This window comes from Marmota marmota, unplaced genomic scaffold (genome assembly GCF_001458135.2).
Source record: "Marmota marmota marmota unplaced genomic scaffold, marMar, whole genome shotgun sequence".
In the NCBI taxonomy this organism is placed as follows: domain Eukaryota; kingdom Metazoa; phylum Chordata; class Mammalia; order Rodentia; family Sciuridae; genus Marmota; species Marmota marmota.
Genome location: NW_026000026.1, coordinates 13,411,599 through 13,428,065, shown reverse-complemented (window position 1 = coordinate 13,428,065; position 16,467 = coordinate 13,411,599). Strand labels below are relative to the sequence as shown.

General features: G+C 37.5%; 1 protein-coding gene across 1 annotated transcript in view; it reads right to left on the bottom strand.

The window, feature by feature from the left end:
- Positions 1-16,467, bottom strand: part of Rab22a (RAB22A, member RAS oncogene family) — a 63,805-nt gene that overhangs the window by 45,835 nt on the left and 1,503 nt on the right. The window contains exon 3 of the mRNA XM_048811949.1: positions 15,663-15,833. Within this exon, the coding sequence (XP_048667906.1) occupies positions 15,663-15,833 (171 nt within the window). The remainder of the gene's footprint in view (positions 1-15,662; positions 15,834-16,467) is intronic.

Here is a 16,467-nt window from a genome sequence, read left to right as displayed (position 1 = left end):
ATATCACTTCGTTCTCTCCCAGTCCACCATTCAAAATTGTAAACTTTGCAAACTTACTGTTATTACTGTGAGAAATAACTCACATCACTGTGGGCATTTTGTGTTTATTGCAACAATTAACATTGTAGACATCACAACAGGAAGTACTTGGTTTATTGCTGTATATTGTTTGCATTGGTGGTTGTTATTATTTGTCTTCCCCTCAACTGCCATGTACTGGAAACCTTGCTGGACATCGTAAGTCCACAGGGTAAAAACCTCAATGCCTCAGACTCACACTGTTAGAAGTGTAGATACACAAACAACATGAAAAAGGAAAGGAACAAATCACCCCAAACAAACCAAGAAACTTCAATAGCAGAATCCACAGACACCACAGTAGAAGAAATGACAAGAGAAGGAGTTTAGAAAATACATATTTAAACTGATCTGATGTAAATGATGATGGAAGGAGTCAAATCAGAGAGAAAATGCAGGAAATGAAAGATCACTTCAATACAGAGATTATGAAAAGAAATCAAGCACAAATCCTCGGAATGAAGGAAGCAATAAACCAAGTTAGAAATTCAATGGAATGCATTACCAACAGACTAGACCACTTGGAAGACAGAATCTCAGGCAATGAACACAAAATATACAATCTTGAAAACAGAGTTGACCACAGAGAGAAGATGTTAAGAAATCATGAACAGAAATTCTAAAAATTATAGGATAACATGAAAAACCAAATTTAAGATTTATTGGGATAGATGAAGGGGTGGAGATACAAACCAAAGGAATGCACAATCTTTTCAATGAAACGGAAAATCAAATGTAAGAGGTTTACAGGACCACAAATGTACAAAATTACAACACATCCACACCAAGGCACATTATTATGAAAATGCCTAACATACAGAATAAGGATAGAATTTTAAAGGCTGCCTGAGAAAAACAACATGTCAGGTTTAGAGGGAAACCAACACACATCTCAGCTGATTTCTCAATCCAGGCCTGCAAAGTTAAAAGGTGTTGGAATGCTATATACCAACTCTTAAAACATGGATGCCAGGCAGACATTGCTGCCCTGCCCTGAGGTCTCTTCTCTGGGAACGACCTTTGTTACTTCAGAAGTGAATTCTGACTCTACCTCTGTGTTGCTGCTGCTGAACCAGAAATCTCCTGTCAATCAACCACCACCAGCACCACTAGCACCATTGCTTCTGCCTCTGATTACACTGCGGGAAGTCTTCTTTCTGGGTGCTACTTCCACAGAAGAAACCGTTGCTCCAGATGCAACTGAAGCAGACACTGCTGCTGACTCCCAGAGAGAGCCTAGTGACGCTGCCCCCACGGCTGCAGACTTCCGCTACTGCTGACCAGCTGCCAACAACCACAGCTACTACTGTTGCTACCATGGCCTAGAGGACTGCTTTGGGGGAGACTCCAGGTTTGGTTGCATGTGGCTGCACCCATTTTGGGACATCAGCCAGGGCCTGGTGTCAGCAGGATTACCACCACAAGAGCCTGTCTGGGGACTTCAGCTGGGACCTGCAGGTCCAGTGTGGGGGTGCCTGCGGGTTGGAGGAACCTGGGGTATTCCTGCTGAGAGTGCTGGTGGCCTTTGTCCTGCTGCTGCTTTTGGGGGTTGTTCCTTTGCATAAGTGTATCCCTGGTGTTCTCTGCAAATAGGAGCAGCATTGAGATCTTGGGACTACAGTGTGACTAAGTCTGAGGTATCTGAAGCCCAGATCAGTGGGATAGAGACTGGGTTTGTGAGGGCTGATCTGGGTTTGGTGATCCCAAGAGATGTCAGAGACAGAGCTGAGAAACTGTTGAACACTGACAGAGAAAGTTTGACTTTCCAGCAAGATTTATTTTTTGATTCACTAATCTCTTTCTCTCTCTCTCTCTCTCTTTTTTTTTTGAGAGAGAGAGAGAGAGAGAGAGAGAGAGAGAGAGAGAGAATTTTTTAATATTTATTTTTTAGTTTTCGGTGGACACAACATCTTTATTTTATTTTTTTGTGGTGCTGAGGATCGAACCTAGCGCCCCGCGCATGCCAGGCAAGCACGTTACCACATCTCCAGCCCCTTGGTTCACTAATCTCTCTACCATATTTGGAACAGGATTTTTTTATGCATCAGTGTGTGGAGGACAATGACATATGAATGGTGTTTTGCATTTTTGTTGTATTTTTATGTCTTTAAGTTTTTTTCTTTGTATTCTTCCTTGATCTTGTCTATTTTCTTGGATTTTCTATCCAACATTTCTCCAACCAACAGCCAATCTCTGTTGGTTCCTTTTCCACTCTTCCTGTGAATTTTTACTTCTAGCTTCTCTCTTCCTCCCTTGCGAATATTGCATACTACACTATCTCTGTTCTGTCATTCACCATTTGAAATTGTAAATCGTTTTAACAAATATTCTGTTTGTACTATAGACAGTTACTCAACTCATCATTTTGGTTTAATGCAAGAAAGCAATAGATGCCTTAGTGGGAGCTATTAGGTTTAAGGCTATATATTGTTTTAAACTGTGTGCTGTTGATATTGGTCTCACCAGTAAAGGCGAAACACTGGAAACTTTCAGGAACACTATAGGTCTACATGATAGAATTTATCCTGTCTTATATCCATACTTTTAGATGGGAAAGCACACTAACAACATGAAAAAATAGGGAATAAAGTGCCCCAAACAAACCAAGATGATTCAACAACGGAAGGCATTGATAGCACAGTAGAAGAAATGTCCAAGAAGGAGTGCAGACTGTATATAGTTAAAACGTTTTGTTAATAAGTAAAGGATAGTATAAGGAGTGAAATCAAAGAAAAAATACAGGAAGAGAAAGATCACTTCAATAAAGAGTTAGAGACCATGAAAAAAACCTAAGCTGGAATCCTCAAAATGAAGGAATCAGTAAACCAAATTATAAATTCAATAGAAAGCATCACCAACAGACTAGACCACTAGGAAGACAGAACCTCAGACAATGAAGAAAAAATACGTAATCTGAAAAGTAGAGTTGAATATGCAGAGAATATGGTAAGAAACCATGAACAGTACAACCAAGAATTATGGGATAACATGAAAAGATGAAATTTAAGAGTTATTAGAACAGATGAAGGAGTAGAGAAACAAACCAAAGGAATGCACATCTTTTCTATGATATAATAGCAGAAAATTTCCCAAATCTAAAGAATGGAATAGAAAATCAAATACAAGAGGCTTACAGGACCCCGAATGTACAAAATTACAGCAGACCCACACCAAGACACATTATAATGAGAATGACTAACACAGAGAATAAAGACAAAATTTTAAAGGCTATGAGGAAAAAAAATCAAATTACATATAGGAGGAAATCAATTCAGATCTCAACTGATTTCTAAACCCAGACCCTCAAAGCTAGGAGGTCCTGGAATAATATATTTCAAGCTCTGAAAGAAAATGGATGCCAACCAAGAATTTTATATCCAGCAAAATTAAGTTTCAGATTTGAAGATGAAATTAAAACATTCCATGATTTCTAGAAAATCATGGAAAGCCTATACTACAGAGCATTCTCAACAAAATATTCCATGAGGATGAAGTGAAAAAAAAGAAGTGAAAACCAGCAAAGGGAGGATTTACACTAAAGGGACATTCAACCAAATGAGAAACTAAGACAAATAAAAAACCAAAATAAATCAAAATGACAGGAATACAAATCATATATGAATAATAACCTCGAATGTTAATGGCCTAAACTCATCAATCAAAAGACATAGACTGGTGGATTGGATTAAAAAGCAAGAACCAACAATATGCTGTCTTTAAGAGACTCACCTCATGGGCAAAGACATCACAGGCTGAAGATGAAAGGATTTATAAATCACTCATATGAATTGCATAAACAAGCAGGGGTTTCCAGTCTCATCTCCGAAAAAGTAGACTTCAAACCAAAGTTAATCAGAAGAGACAAAGAAGGACATTTCACACTTCTTAAAGGAAGTATATATAAGCAGGGCATAACAATTATAAATATTTATGCCCCAAGCAATGGAGCATCTATGTACATAAAACAAACAAACAAACAAACAAAAAACAACCTTCTCAGTTTTAAGAGTCAAATAGACCACAATACAATAATACTGGGTGACTTTACACACCTCTCTCACTACTAGGCAGATCTTCCAAACAAAAACTAGATAAGGAAACTACAGAACTATATAATACAATCAATAATTTAGACTTAACAGACATGTATAGAATATTTCGTCCAGCTCCTTCTCTAACATAGACCATATCTTATGTCATAAAGCAACTCAGGTAAATACAAAAAAACAAGAGATAATATCCTGCATTCTATAGACCACAATGGAATGAAATTGGAAATCAATGATAAAACAAAAAATAGAAGCTACTATAATAAATGGAGACTAAATAATACACAACTGAATGATGAATGGATAGTAGATGAAATCAAGGATGACATAAAAAAATTCTTAGAGGTAAGTGAGAACACTGATACACCATATCAAAATCTCTGGGACACTAGGAAGGCAGTACTAGAGAAAAGTTTATTGCATTGAGTGCATTCATTAAAAGAATAAAAAGGTCAATGGATAAATGACCTAACACTACATCTCAAAGACCTAGAAAAAGAATAACAAGTCAACACTAAAAGCAATAGAAGACAAAAAATTATTAAAGCAGAGTTGAAACCAATGAAATCAAAATAAAAGAAACAGATGAAAAAATTGACAAAAGAAAAAGTTAGTTCTTTGAAAAAAATAAATAAAATAGATAGGCCCTTGGCCATGCTAATGAAGAGAAAAAGAGAGAAGAACCAAAATAAAAGATAAAGAAAGAAATATCACAATGGACATATCTGAAATATAGAAGGATAATTAGAAATTATTTTGAAAATTTATACTCTAATAAAATAGAAAATATTGAAGACATCGACAAATTTATAGAGACATATGACCTACCCAAACTGAATGAGGAGGTCACACATGATTTAAACAGATCAATTTCAAGTAATGAAATAGAAAACACCATCAAAAGCCTACCGACCAAGAAAAGCCCAGGATCAGATGGATTCTCAGCTGATTTCAAAGAAGAATTAACATCAAAACTACTCAAGGTATTCCATGAAATAGCAAAGGAGGGAAGCTTTCCAAACTCATTCTGTGAAGCTAATATCACCCCAATATCAAAACCAGACAAAGAAACATCAAGGAAAGAAAACTTCAGACAAATATCCCTGATGAACATACATTCAAAAATTCTCAATAAAATTCTGGCAAATCACATAAAAATATTTAAAAGATAGTGCACCACAATCAAATGGGGCTCATCCTAGGGATGCAGGGTTGGTTCAACATATGGAAATCAATAAACACAAGTCATCATATTAATAGACATAAAAACAAGAATCATATGATCATGTCAATAGATGCAGAAAAAGCATTTGACAAAATATAGTACATCTTCATGTTCAAAACACCAGAAAAACTAGGGATAGTAGGAACATACTTCAACATTGTAAAAGCTATATGTGCTAAACCTAGGGCCAGCATCATTCTAAATGGAGAAAAACTGAAAGCATTCCCTCTAAAAAACTGGAATAATATAAGGATGTCCTCTTTCACCAATTCAATTCAACATAGTCCTGGAAACTCTAGCCAGAGCAATTAGACAAAAGAAAGAAATTAAAAGGATACAAACAGGTAAAGAAGAGCTCAAACTATCACTATTTGCTGATGACATATATCTAGAAGATCCAAAAAATTCCACCAGAAAACTTCTAGAACTAATAAATGAATTCAGCAAAGGAGCAGGATATAAAATCAAAACCCATAAATCAAATGCATTACTATACATCAGCCATGAATCCACTGAAAGAGAAATTAGGAAAACTACTCCATTCACAATAGCCTCAAAAAACAGAACAAAACAAAACAAAACAAACAAACAAACCTGGGGATCAATCTAACAAAAGAGGTGAAAGACCTCTATAATGAAAACTACAGAACACCAAAGAAAGAAACTGAAGAAAACCTCAGAAGAAGGAAAAATCTCCCTTGCTCCTGGGCAGGCAGTTTTTTAACATTGTCAAAATGGCCATACTACCAAAAGCATTACACAGATTTAATGCAATTCCTATTAGAATCCCAAAGACATTCTTCATAGAAATAGAAAAAAGCAATCATGAAATTTATTTGGAAAAATAAAAAACCCAGAATAGCTAAAGCAATCTTTAACAAGAAAAGTGAAGCAGGAGGCATCACAATACCAGACCTTAAATTATACTACAGAGCTGTAGTAACAAAAACAGCACGGAAGTGGCACCAAAATAGACTTGGAGACCAAAGGTACAAAATAGAGGACACAAAGACAAACCCACATAAATACAGTAATCTCATACTCTAGTAAGGATGCCAAAAACATTCACTGCAGAAAAGATAGCCTATTCAATAAATGGTGCTGGGAAAACTGGAAATCCAAATGTATCAAAATGAAATTAAACCTCTATCTCTCACCCTGCATAAAAATCACCCCAAAGTGGGTAAAGAACTTAGGCACTAGAACAGAGACCCTGCGCCTAATAGAAGGAAAAAAAGGCCCAAATCTTCACCATGTTGGCCTAGGATCTTCCTTATCAAGACTCCTAAAGTGGAAGAAGTAAAATCAAGAATGGATAAATGGGATGAATTTAAATTAAAAAGCTTCTTCTCAGCAAAGGAAACAATAACGTGAGAGAGCCTAAAGATTGGGAGAAAATCTTTACCACACGCATCTTGGATAAAGCATTAATCTCTAGATATATACAGAACTCATAATATACTTAACACCAAAAAAACCAAAATAACCCAATCAATAAATGGGTTTCAGACACTTCACAGAAGAAGAAATACAATTGATCAACAAATATTTGAAAAAGTGTTCAACATCTGTAGCAATTAGAGAAATGCAAATCAAAACTACTCTAAGATTTCATCTCACTCTTGACAGAATGGCAATGATCAAGAATATAAGTAACAATAAATGTTGGCGAGGATGTGGGGGGGAAGGTATACTCAAATATTGCTAATGGGACTGAAAATTGGTGCAACCACTACGGAAAGCAGTATGGAGATTCCTCAGAAAACATGGAATGGAACCACCATTTGACCCAGCTACCCCACTCCTTGGTTTATACTCAAAGGACTTAAAATCAACATAGTACAGTGATGTAACCACATCAATTTATAGCAATTCAATTCATAATAGCTAAGTTGTGGAACCAACCTAGGTACCTTTCAATAGATGAATAGATAAAGAAAAACATGGTAAATATACACAATGGAATATTATTCAGCCATAAAGAAGAATAAAATTATGGTATTTGTTGGTAAATGGATGGAACTGGAGACTAGCATGCTAAGTGAAATAAGCCAAACCCCCCAAATCCAAAGGCCCAGTGTTCTCTCTGATAATGCAGATGCTAACACATAATAATGGTGAGGGGAGAATAGAAGTTCACCGGATTAGACAAAAGAGAATGAAGTGAAGGGAAGGGGGATAGGAATTGGAAAGACAATAGAATGAACAAAACATAACTTTCCCATTATCATATATGAAAACATGATCAGTGTAACTCCACATCATGGTCAACCACAAGAATGGGATCCTAATTATAATAAGATATAGTTATAATATAATAAATATAATATAATAATAAGTTCATACATGTATGTTAAATTACATACTACTGTCATGTATATTTAAAAAGAAACAATAAAAACAACAACAACAAACTAGGAAAAGACCAAATTAAGCCAAAGTAAGCAAAAGGAAGGAAAAAAAAAGTAAAAACAAAAATCAATTAAGTAGAAAAACAGAAATAAGAAGGTAGCAAAAACTGATTTTTTTTTTGAGAACAATAAAATTGATAAAGTTATACTAAACAGACTGGGAAAATGAGAGCAAACTCAAATTATTAATAGAGACTGGAAGAAGGTTGGTGCACATGCCTAGAACTCCAGGCTGATGCAGGAGAATGGCATGTTCGAGACCAGCCTGGGTGACTCAGGGATACCATGTCCAAATGAAAAATAAGAAAGGCTGGGGTCAATCTCTGGGGCACAGTACCTCTCTCGACAGGAAAAGAATGGAAGTGGGGCTTGTTGCTACAGACCTTAAAGATATTAGAAGGACAACAGGGGGATATTCTGAACAATTTTAATGCCAACAAATTAACTCCTTGAGAGACACAAACTAGCCAAGCTTTCAGAAGAGGAAATAGATGCCTGAATAGGCCTATATTTAATAATAAAAGTGAATTCTATAGTTAACAATTTTCTGCTCAGATGGCTTTTTGAATTCTACCAAATATTCAAGAAAGAAATAACACCAATTCTACACAAATTCTTCCAACAAAGCAAAAAACACTTCCCAACTCATTTTATGAGGCCTTCATACCAAAATTAGAGAAAGACATCATAGGAAATTAAAGACCAATATTCTTCATAAACATGGAGGCATAAAATCCTTAACAAAATTTTAGTAAATCCAACAATGTATGAAGAAGATAATGCATAATGACCAAGAGAAATTTATCCTAGAAACATAACATTGTTTACTGTTTTAGTATCAATTTTTGTAAAGTCACCATATTAACAGCTAAAAAAAAAAAAAAAAGTCCAAATATATTTTAAAAACTACCTGATAAAGTAAAAAACAGTGTGCTTTTTGGTGCTGGGGATTGAACCCAGGAGTACTTAACCCCAGCAGATTTTGTACTTATTTAGAGACAGGGTCTTGCTAAGTTGCTTAGAGCCTCACTAATTTGCTGAGACTGGTTTTGAACTCACAATCTTCCTGCCTCAGCCTCCTGAGCCCACAGGCATGTGCCACTGCACCCAGCACAACACAATTTTCAATTAAAAAAATTTTTTTTCATTAATTCAGGGATGGAAAGAAACATCCTCAACCTGATAGCGGACATCTATAAAACACCTAGATCAACCATTAATTTAATGGCAAAAGACTGAATGATTTTCCCCTAAAATCAGAACTAAGAGAAGAATATTGGTTCACACTAATTCTTAACATGGTATTGGAGGTCTACTTGTTAATGAGGCAAGTGGAAGAAATAAAAGGCATATAGTTTGGTAGTGGAGAAGTACAACTGACAGGATTATGTGCTTAAAAAATCCCAAGGAATCTACAAAAAAAAAAAAAATAAACAAACAAAAAGCTCTCCAAGTTAGCTGAATTTATAAAGTCACAGGATACAAGGTTGTTATGTAAAAACCAATTTTGTGTCTATGTATTATTAGCAAAGAAAATTGAAACAAACAAAAAAACCCCACTATGGTAACATCAAAAGTCATGAAATATTTTGGGGTAAGTTTAACAAAATAAATACAAGACTTGTGTAGTAACAACTAAAAAACTTTGATAAAAAGTTAAAAGAACAGAGAAATACATCTTATATCATGTTTATAGATCAAAAGATGCAATACTGTTAACATGTCAATTCTCCCCAAATGAGTCAACAGAGTCATTGTGTTCCTAATCAAAATCAGGAGACTCTCTTGAGGAAGTGGGCATCATGAGTCTACAATCTGGACCAAAATGCCAGGGACTTAGAGGAACCAAAACGAATTTGAGAAATAAGGACACAATTAGACTTTAAGACCACATTATGTTTTAAAAACTAAAACTATAGCAACAAACACAGTATTGCACTGGCATAAACTAGACCAATGGAATAAAACCAAAAGTCCAGAAATAAGCCCACACATAAGCATCAATTTATTTTTGAGAATGGTGCCATGGTAATTTAATGCAATAAATGCAAAATTCCAAATTAACAAATATTGCTAGGATTAACTAAACTGGCATACAGGAAATACTAAGAAGGATCCTTGGCATTTATCTCACTTGGTAAATAAAAATTGTTAGAAATAAGATCATTGACCAAATTTAAAAAGTATGAAGATGTAAAAATTCCAGAACACTGGAGAAAATCTTTGTGATCTTGAATGCATAAGACATATAATACATGAAACATAAAAAGAACTGATAAGTTGAATTTGATCAAATTGAAACTCCTGTATTCTTCAAAAGATATTGCTAAGAAAAGGAAAAGCTATAGATTGAGAGGTACAAAACAAACAACCCGATGAGAAATAGACAAAGGTATGAACAGATACAAGCAGATGAAAAGGTGAGCAATGTCATCTGCCATGGGAAAATACAAATTAAAGCTTGTGATATATCACTATACATCCAATAGAATCATTAAAATTAAAAAGACACAACTGAACTTTCACATATTGCCTGACAGAACATAAAATGGTACAACTATTCTGGAAAATAGCTTGACAGTTTCTTAGAAAACTGTCATATTTAGCATGTGACCCAGAAATTGCACTCCTAGATATATAAACAAAATATATTTCCTTACAAAGATAGCCCATAAATATTTGGAGCAGCTTTATTTGTAACAGCATTGTATACAACTGAAAACCCCTAATAAATTGTGCTACATAGCAAACAATGAAATACTACTCAGTAATAAAAAGGAACGAACCATTGATGCATGAATACAGGTAAATACAACCTCAAGTAACAAGGCTTCTCAGTGGTTGCCTGGAGCTGGGGGAAAAGGTGGAACTCAACAGAAGGAAGCAAGAGGGAATCTATTGGAATAATGATCCTGACTGCAGTAGTCATCTCACAGATGTAAGAATGTACAAAAATTCAAAGTGTTCACTTAAAATGGGTTCATTTTTAATGTAGTTAAACTATATTTCAGTACAATTGAAAACATAGACCAAAGAAATATAATAAAAGATCCATAAACAGAGCCTTATAAATATGTATGCTCAATTCAGGACAATGGTGGTTCAGCAAACAGCAGCAGGGTATGCTGCATGATCTTTAAAAAAAGAAAAGGGAATAGGATACAACCGGAAACATTTTCATCATTTTGGTAAAGCAAAGTTTCTTAAACAAGACCTAAAAAGCACTCACCAAAAACAGAAAGACTGATTAAATGGACATTAAAAATAAGAACATCTGTTCATTCAAAGACCCTTTCAAAGAGTGAAAAAGTCAGTGTGAGAAACATCTGCAAAACACAGAATAAATGACTAGTATACAGAAGACAAACACGATGTTTGCAAACCACTAAGAAAACGACTAACAATCCAAGAGAAAAATGGACATGATTTGTGAACAAGCACTTCAAAAAGGTTAATATCCAAATGGCTGATAAACAGGAAGAAGTGTTCAGGAGCTTTAATCATTAGAGAAATAGAAACTAAAACCAGAATGAGATACTATCACATACCTCCAAAAGAAGTAAAAGGAAAGACACAGCAAATGCTGCAAAGGGTGTGAAGCACCTGGAACTCCTGTCCATTGCTGGTGAGAAGGGTAAACTGGTTTAATCCTTTGGAAGATACATTTCCCTGTGACCCAACAATATTCACTGCCAGATGTATATAGCCTCCAACAAAATTATAAATACAGGCACAAGATACGTACAATATTCTGCACACAGGAGGATGTGTGTACAAATAGCACAACTGTATGTAATAGCCCTATATGAGAAACAAAATGTACAAGAATAGAATCAATAAAATGTGGGACATTCATCCAAATGTGGGATATTATGATATGATGATAAAAATGAATTAACTATTAGCACATGAAATAACAGATGAATCTCACAATGCTTGAAAGAACATACACTGTCTAATTCCATTTATAGAATTCAAAATTATAGCTTTAGAAGTTTATTTAAAAATACCAATCGCTAGCCAGGCACAGTGGCATGTGTCTATAATCCCAGCTACACCAGAGGATGAGGCAGAAAGATGGCAAGTGCAAGACCAGCCTCAACTTTAAGATAATGGTTTAAAAATAACCAAGAAAAAGAAAAGGACTAGAGTAGTAGCTCAGTGGTAGAGGGCTCCTGGGTTCAATTTTCAGTACTAAAAAAGCAAAAAACTGCTAAGAAGTACTGAATGTTTACTGTATGTTAAGTATCATTCCAAGTAAGTTTTGTATTTTAACTCAATATTCACAAAAACCTTTTAAGAAAGATGTCACAGAGTATTCCTAAATGAGCAAATTAAATAACAAAGTGGTTAAATAACTTGCTCAAGTCCACAGAGCAACTTGAGTGTTAAAGCTGGGAGGTGAAGACACTTTGGTTTGAGGGCCTGTCTCTTTTTTTTGGTGGTGGTGTTGGGGATTAGAACCCAAGGCCTTGTGCATGCAAGGTAAGTACTCTACTACCTGAACTACATCCCCAGCCCAGGGCCTTACTGTTAACACTAAGCTATCAGTGTAGTTCAATGACAGAACTTTAATGCAAAGATAGAGAAGGGCAAATGTTCAGGTGCTGGGAAGAGGAGAAAGGTCAAATTCTCACATTCCAAAGGAAAAAAATCAGTAGATATTGCCTAAAACTGATTGGGGGTGGAGGGAGGGGAGAAGAAGAGATCTACCAGTCACATATTACAAAAAAAAATCTGGAGGAAAGACCAGAAAAAATAGTTGATTTTCATGGCAACAGTGGTTGTCTCTAGGAAATGGGTCAGAATCGAATGGGGACAGTCATATTTCCTTAAAAGCCCTGTGTCACCATCTCATATGTTTTAAAAACCACATACACATTGCTTTGATAAAAATAAAGTAAAAAAGACTGAAATATTTGAAAAATAACAAGTTACCACTTATTGAGCCCCAATGTTACTGGTTTTTGCAAAAACCTTTAGTGCACTCTCTCATGGAATCTCCTAACAATAGTGAGGTCCTAGCATTACCCTTCTTTTGCTGATTAAGAGTCAACTATCCAGGGCTCATTGATTAGTAAGTGGCAGAGCTACAGTCCAGGGAGACCACAGGCGTGAGACCCACACTAATAAGAGGAGATGAGGCCTTTAATAATTGGGATATTTAGGTGGTGGCCTGGACAGGAGCTAGTGACAGTGAGTTAGGAGGGGACATGAGGATGCCCGTGCATGTGTGTAATGAGAGGGTCGAAAGGGATGGAGTCCTAGCATTAACAATCACAGATATTTATTGCACACTTCCTGTGTCCATTGTGTCAAGAGACTGAATGAATGTTTGCTAACCACCCCACGGTGTAGGCAGGACTAGGACCTCCCTACACCCAACAGGGTGGCTCAAGTGAAGGGCCTAATTCAAGTTCAGCACAGCACAGTTCTTCAGGGCCCAGGCTCTTCCCCACTATACAAAACACTTGGGCCATTAAGGAAGAACCCAAATTTAGGAGAAGTGAAAGATTTAGGAGTAGAAGTGGGACAGATACTGAGTTTTGTGTGAGAATAGGTCCAAATCATGGGTTGGCGATATGGGCCAAGGAAAAGGTTAGAGAAATTGACTTTGGGTCATATTACCCAGAGGAAGGCCAGCTGTGAAAGGGGAGAGGAGGATTTCGGGAAGATACGGGAGCCAGGACACAGCTCCTCATCAGCAGGAGAGGCCAGGAGACAACAGTGAGTAGTATGTCCACAGGCAGAAGAAGGGAACTAGGGAAGACAGAGGAGTTTCACTCCAAGAAATTGGGGATGTGTTTGCAATGCTGGATCTGCCCCATCTCTGGGGCCCAGGGTGGCCTAGAGGCCTGGTCCTTGCTGTCTTACCAGCCCCTCTGGCCACCTTTCCAGTTTTTGCTCGGTCCTGCCATTCTAGCCTTCCAACCCTTCCTCTCAACCTGCTCAGCCCTCCCAATGTGTGGTTCCAGCTTTCTTCTACTTACTGTCCCTCACATCAACTGGTACACTTCTTTTCTTTAAATACTCGATTTAAAAAAAAAAAATCTTTTTAAGGGAGGGACAGGAGGGCGAAAGACCTACTGGTTTGGTAATTAATGGTGATCAATACCCACAGAAGGCTGTTTTAATGGCGTGGTGGGTTAGAATTGATGAGATGACAGTGGCTATGGAGAGAACAGCAGCTGAGGAGTTACATGCTTTGAGCAGCAGGGCTGGGCAACTGTGTCCTTGTAGTGGAGGCGGGTGGATGGGGAGCTTGTTTGCAGGCTGTGACAAGAATGTAGGGGAAGCAGAAGAAAGTGATGAAGAGGTGGGCTACCAGAGCTCCAGGGTGTGTTGGGGTTGGTCATGAGGGAAGAAGCTACCTTTTGAGGCTAAGAAAAAAGAAACAAGGAAAGGGAGCAAGAAGGAAATGAGGAGAAAGAGAAAGCCTTGGCTTCTTCTTTCCTGGTGGAGAAGAGATGAGATGGCTTGGGGCCACAAATATGTGGCACAGAGGAGCCGCTGATGACAGGGAGAGGGGAAGTCAGCACTAGCCACACTGAGGCCCATGAAACTGTACCTTCATTTCTTCTCTCCTCATTCAGGACTAACCAAGATGGTTCTGTGTTTTGGGCTCTGACTCAGTGTGAAGTATGTCACTCTCTGAATCATCAGCAATACTTGATATCACTTCCTATCACTTCACTTTCTTGTGCAGGTAGTGACAGGCAGGCCCCGAGGAGGGTGAGGTCATGCTTTAAACATGTGCACATACCCAGTTCTTGCTTGAAGGATACTGAAAGGCATTTTAACTGCAGAAAGAGTGGTGGATTTCATTCTCATGACCTCAAATGTTTAACAAAGTTTAACAAAGCAGACATGAACTGACAATAGGAGTTTTTAGTTTCTCAGGTGATAATCAGATGGCAATTCCCTTCATGGACTGGTAACATATTTTTCTTTGAAGCAGAAAATGATCTGTATAGAGCACAAAACCGTATTTTATCTTAAAGATGAGCTCCACAGAACTTTTCTTTAATGGAGGAAACCATTTGATTGGTGGGCGTTTGACAATAAAAATAGAGCACAGCAGCTGTTTAGTTTTACAAGCCAAATGTAATATTAAAACCTATAAAACAGCCAGTCCGAGTGGTGCATGCCTGTAATCTCAGCTATTAGGGAGGCTGAAGCAGGAGGATGGCAGCTTTGAGGCCAGTCTGGGCAATTCAGCAAAACCCTATCTCAAAATAAAATATAAAAAGAACCAGGGGTATAGCTCAGTAGTAGAGCACCCCTGAGTTCAAGCCCCAGTACCAAAAAAACAAAAACAAAGCTACTACAAAATACTTCTCACATTAAATATTAGTACTGTGACACTTAATACTCTATCTCCAAAACACCAGAGGCCTCACATCTCAACATTAATTTATTAATGCATCATTACTAACAGCACAGGAATGTATGAGAAGGGTTTGGATCCCATCCTGCTGCTGTTAAAGGACTAAAACCATCTGAGTATTTTCTAATTGATAGGGCTAAAAGAATGGTACCAGGACCTGTTTTCATTTGCCTTCTTTCAAGATGCAATTCTTGATATTTATGGACTTCTGTGTGTGTGTGTGTGTGTGTGTGTGTGTATACATATAAATAAATGGCTTCTATGTCTATTCTAACAATAAGCAAGATTCAAATTTCTATTTTTTTACTTTGAAGTTTTCACTCCCAAGACTTAAGAAAATATATTCCTAAAATACACCAGACCTCATGGTATTCTTTCAAGTCCTGGAGATGTTGAGGATCAGCAACTCGGAATTCCCTGAGGCAGCAGGGGCTACACCTGTAACACATTTTTTGTATGGAAGAATTTCCTAAGTGCCTTTAGATGTATATTAATTAAGCTTAATCTCTTACCCTATTGTTGGGTTGATGTTCGGATCAAAACTGTCTTCCACAAACCGCCACACGATACTGGATTTGCCTACACCTGTATCCTGAAAGAGAATGAGACGTGCAACTAAGAAAAAGTGAACCTGCTTGCAAGTGCAAAAATCAACTTTATGGTATAAGTTCAGGATTTCAGAAAAATAATATTAGATGTGTATCAAATTTTGTAAGTTGAGGGGCACAAAAGAGGTTTTCATAAAAACTTAAATAGGAGAGTTCAAATATGTCATAGGGGAAGTGTTTTGCAGTTTTTAAGACATCAGGACCTTTGAACCACTTGAAGTTTCTGCTTTATGTGAAAAGTGACACACTTGCTTTTTCCAACATGTATTTGTAAACTCTGAGCTCCTGAATTAGTTGAGTATCCCTGATGAATCCTGTCCCCACCCTATTCCAAGGGCAACAAAGCCTAGTTGTGGGAACTTTTTTTCATCTTCAAAGCAGAAACTCAGGAAGGAGAGCATCAACCTCAGAAGACTCTGAAAGGGCCAAAGTACCCTGACAAGACAGGAAACCCAAGCTGCACGCTCGCCTTTGGGGTTTCCTGGTTTGAACACCCCCTCTCCGTGGGAAGAGTTACTTCGCGAAGTAACTCTGCAAGAAGTGTCAGGGTGTCCCACGAGTTCAACAGACGGGAAGGAGGCCAGTGCTGCTAGTCGACCTCCAGACCTGCGGGCTTCCCTGGGGCGGGGGGGCCTGGCCGCTCCCACCCTGCACCAGCCACCCCCGGCGGGCAGCCTGCGCCCCGGGGAGGGGGTCCCCGTGGGTCCTC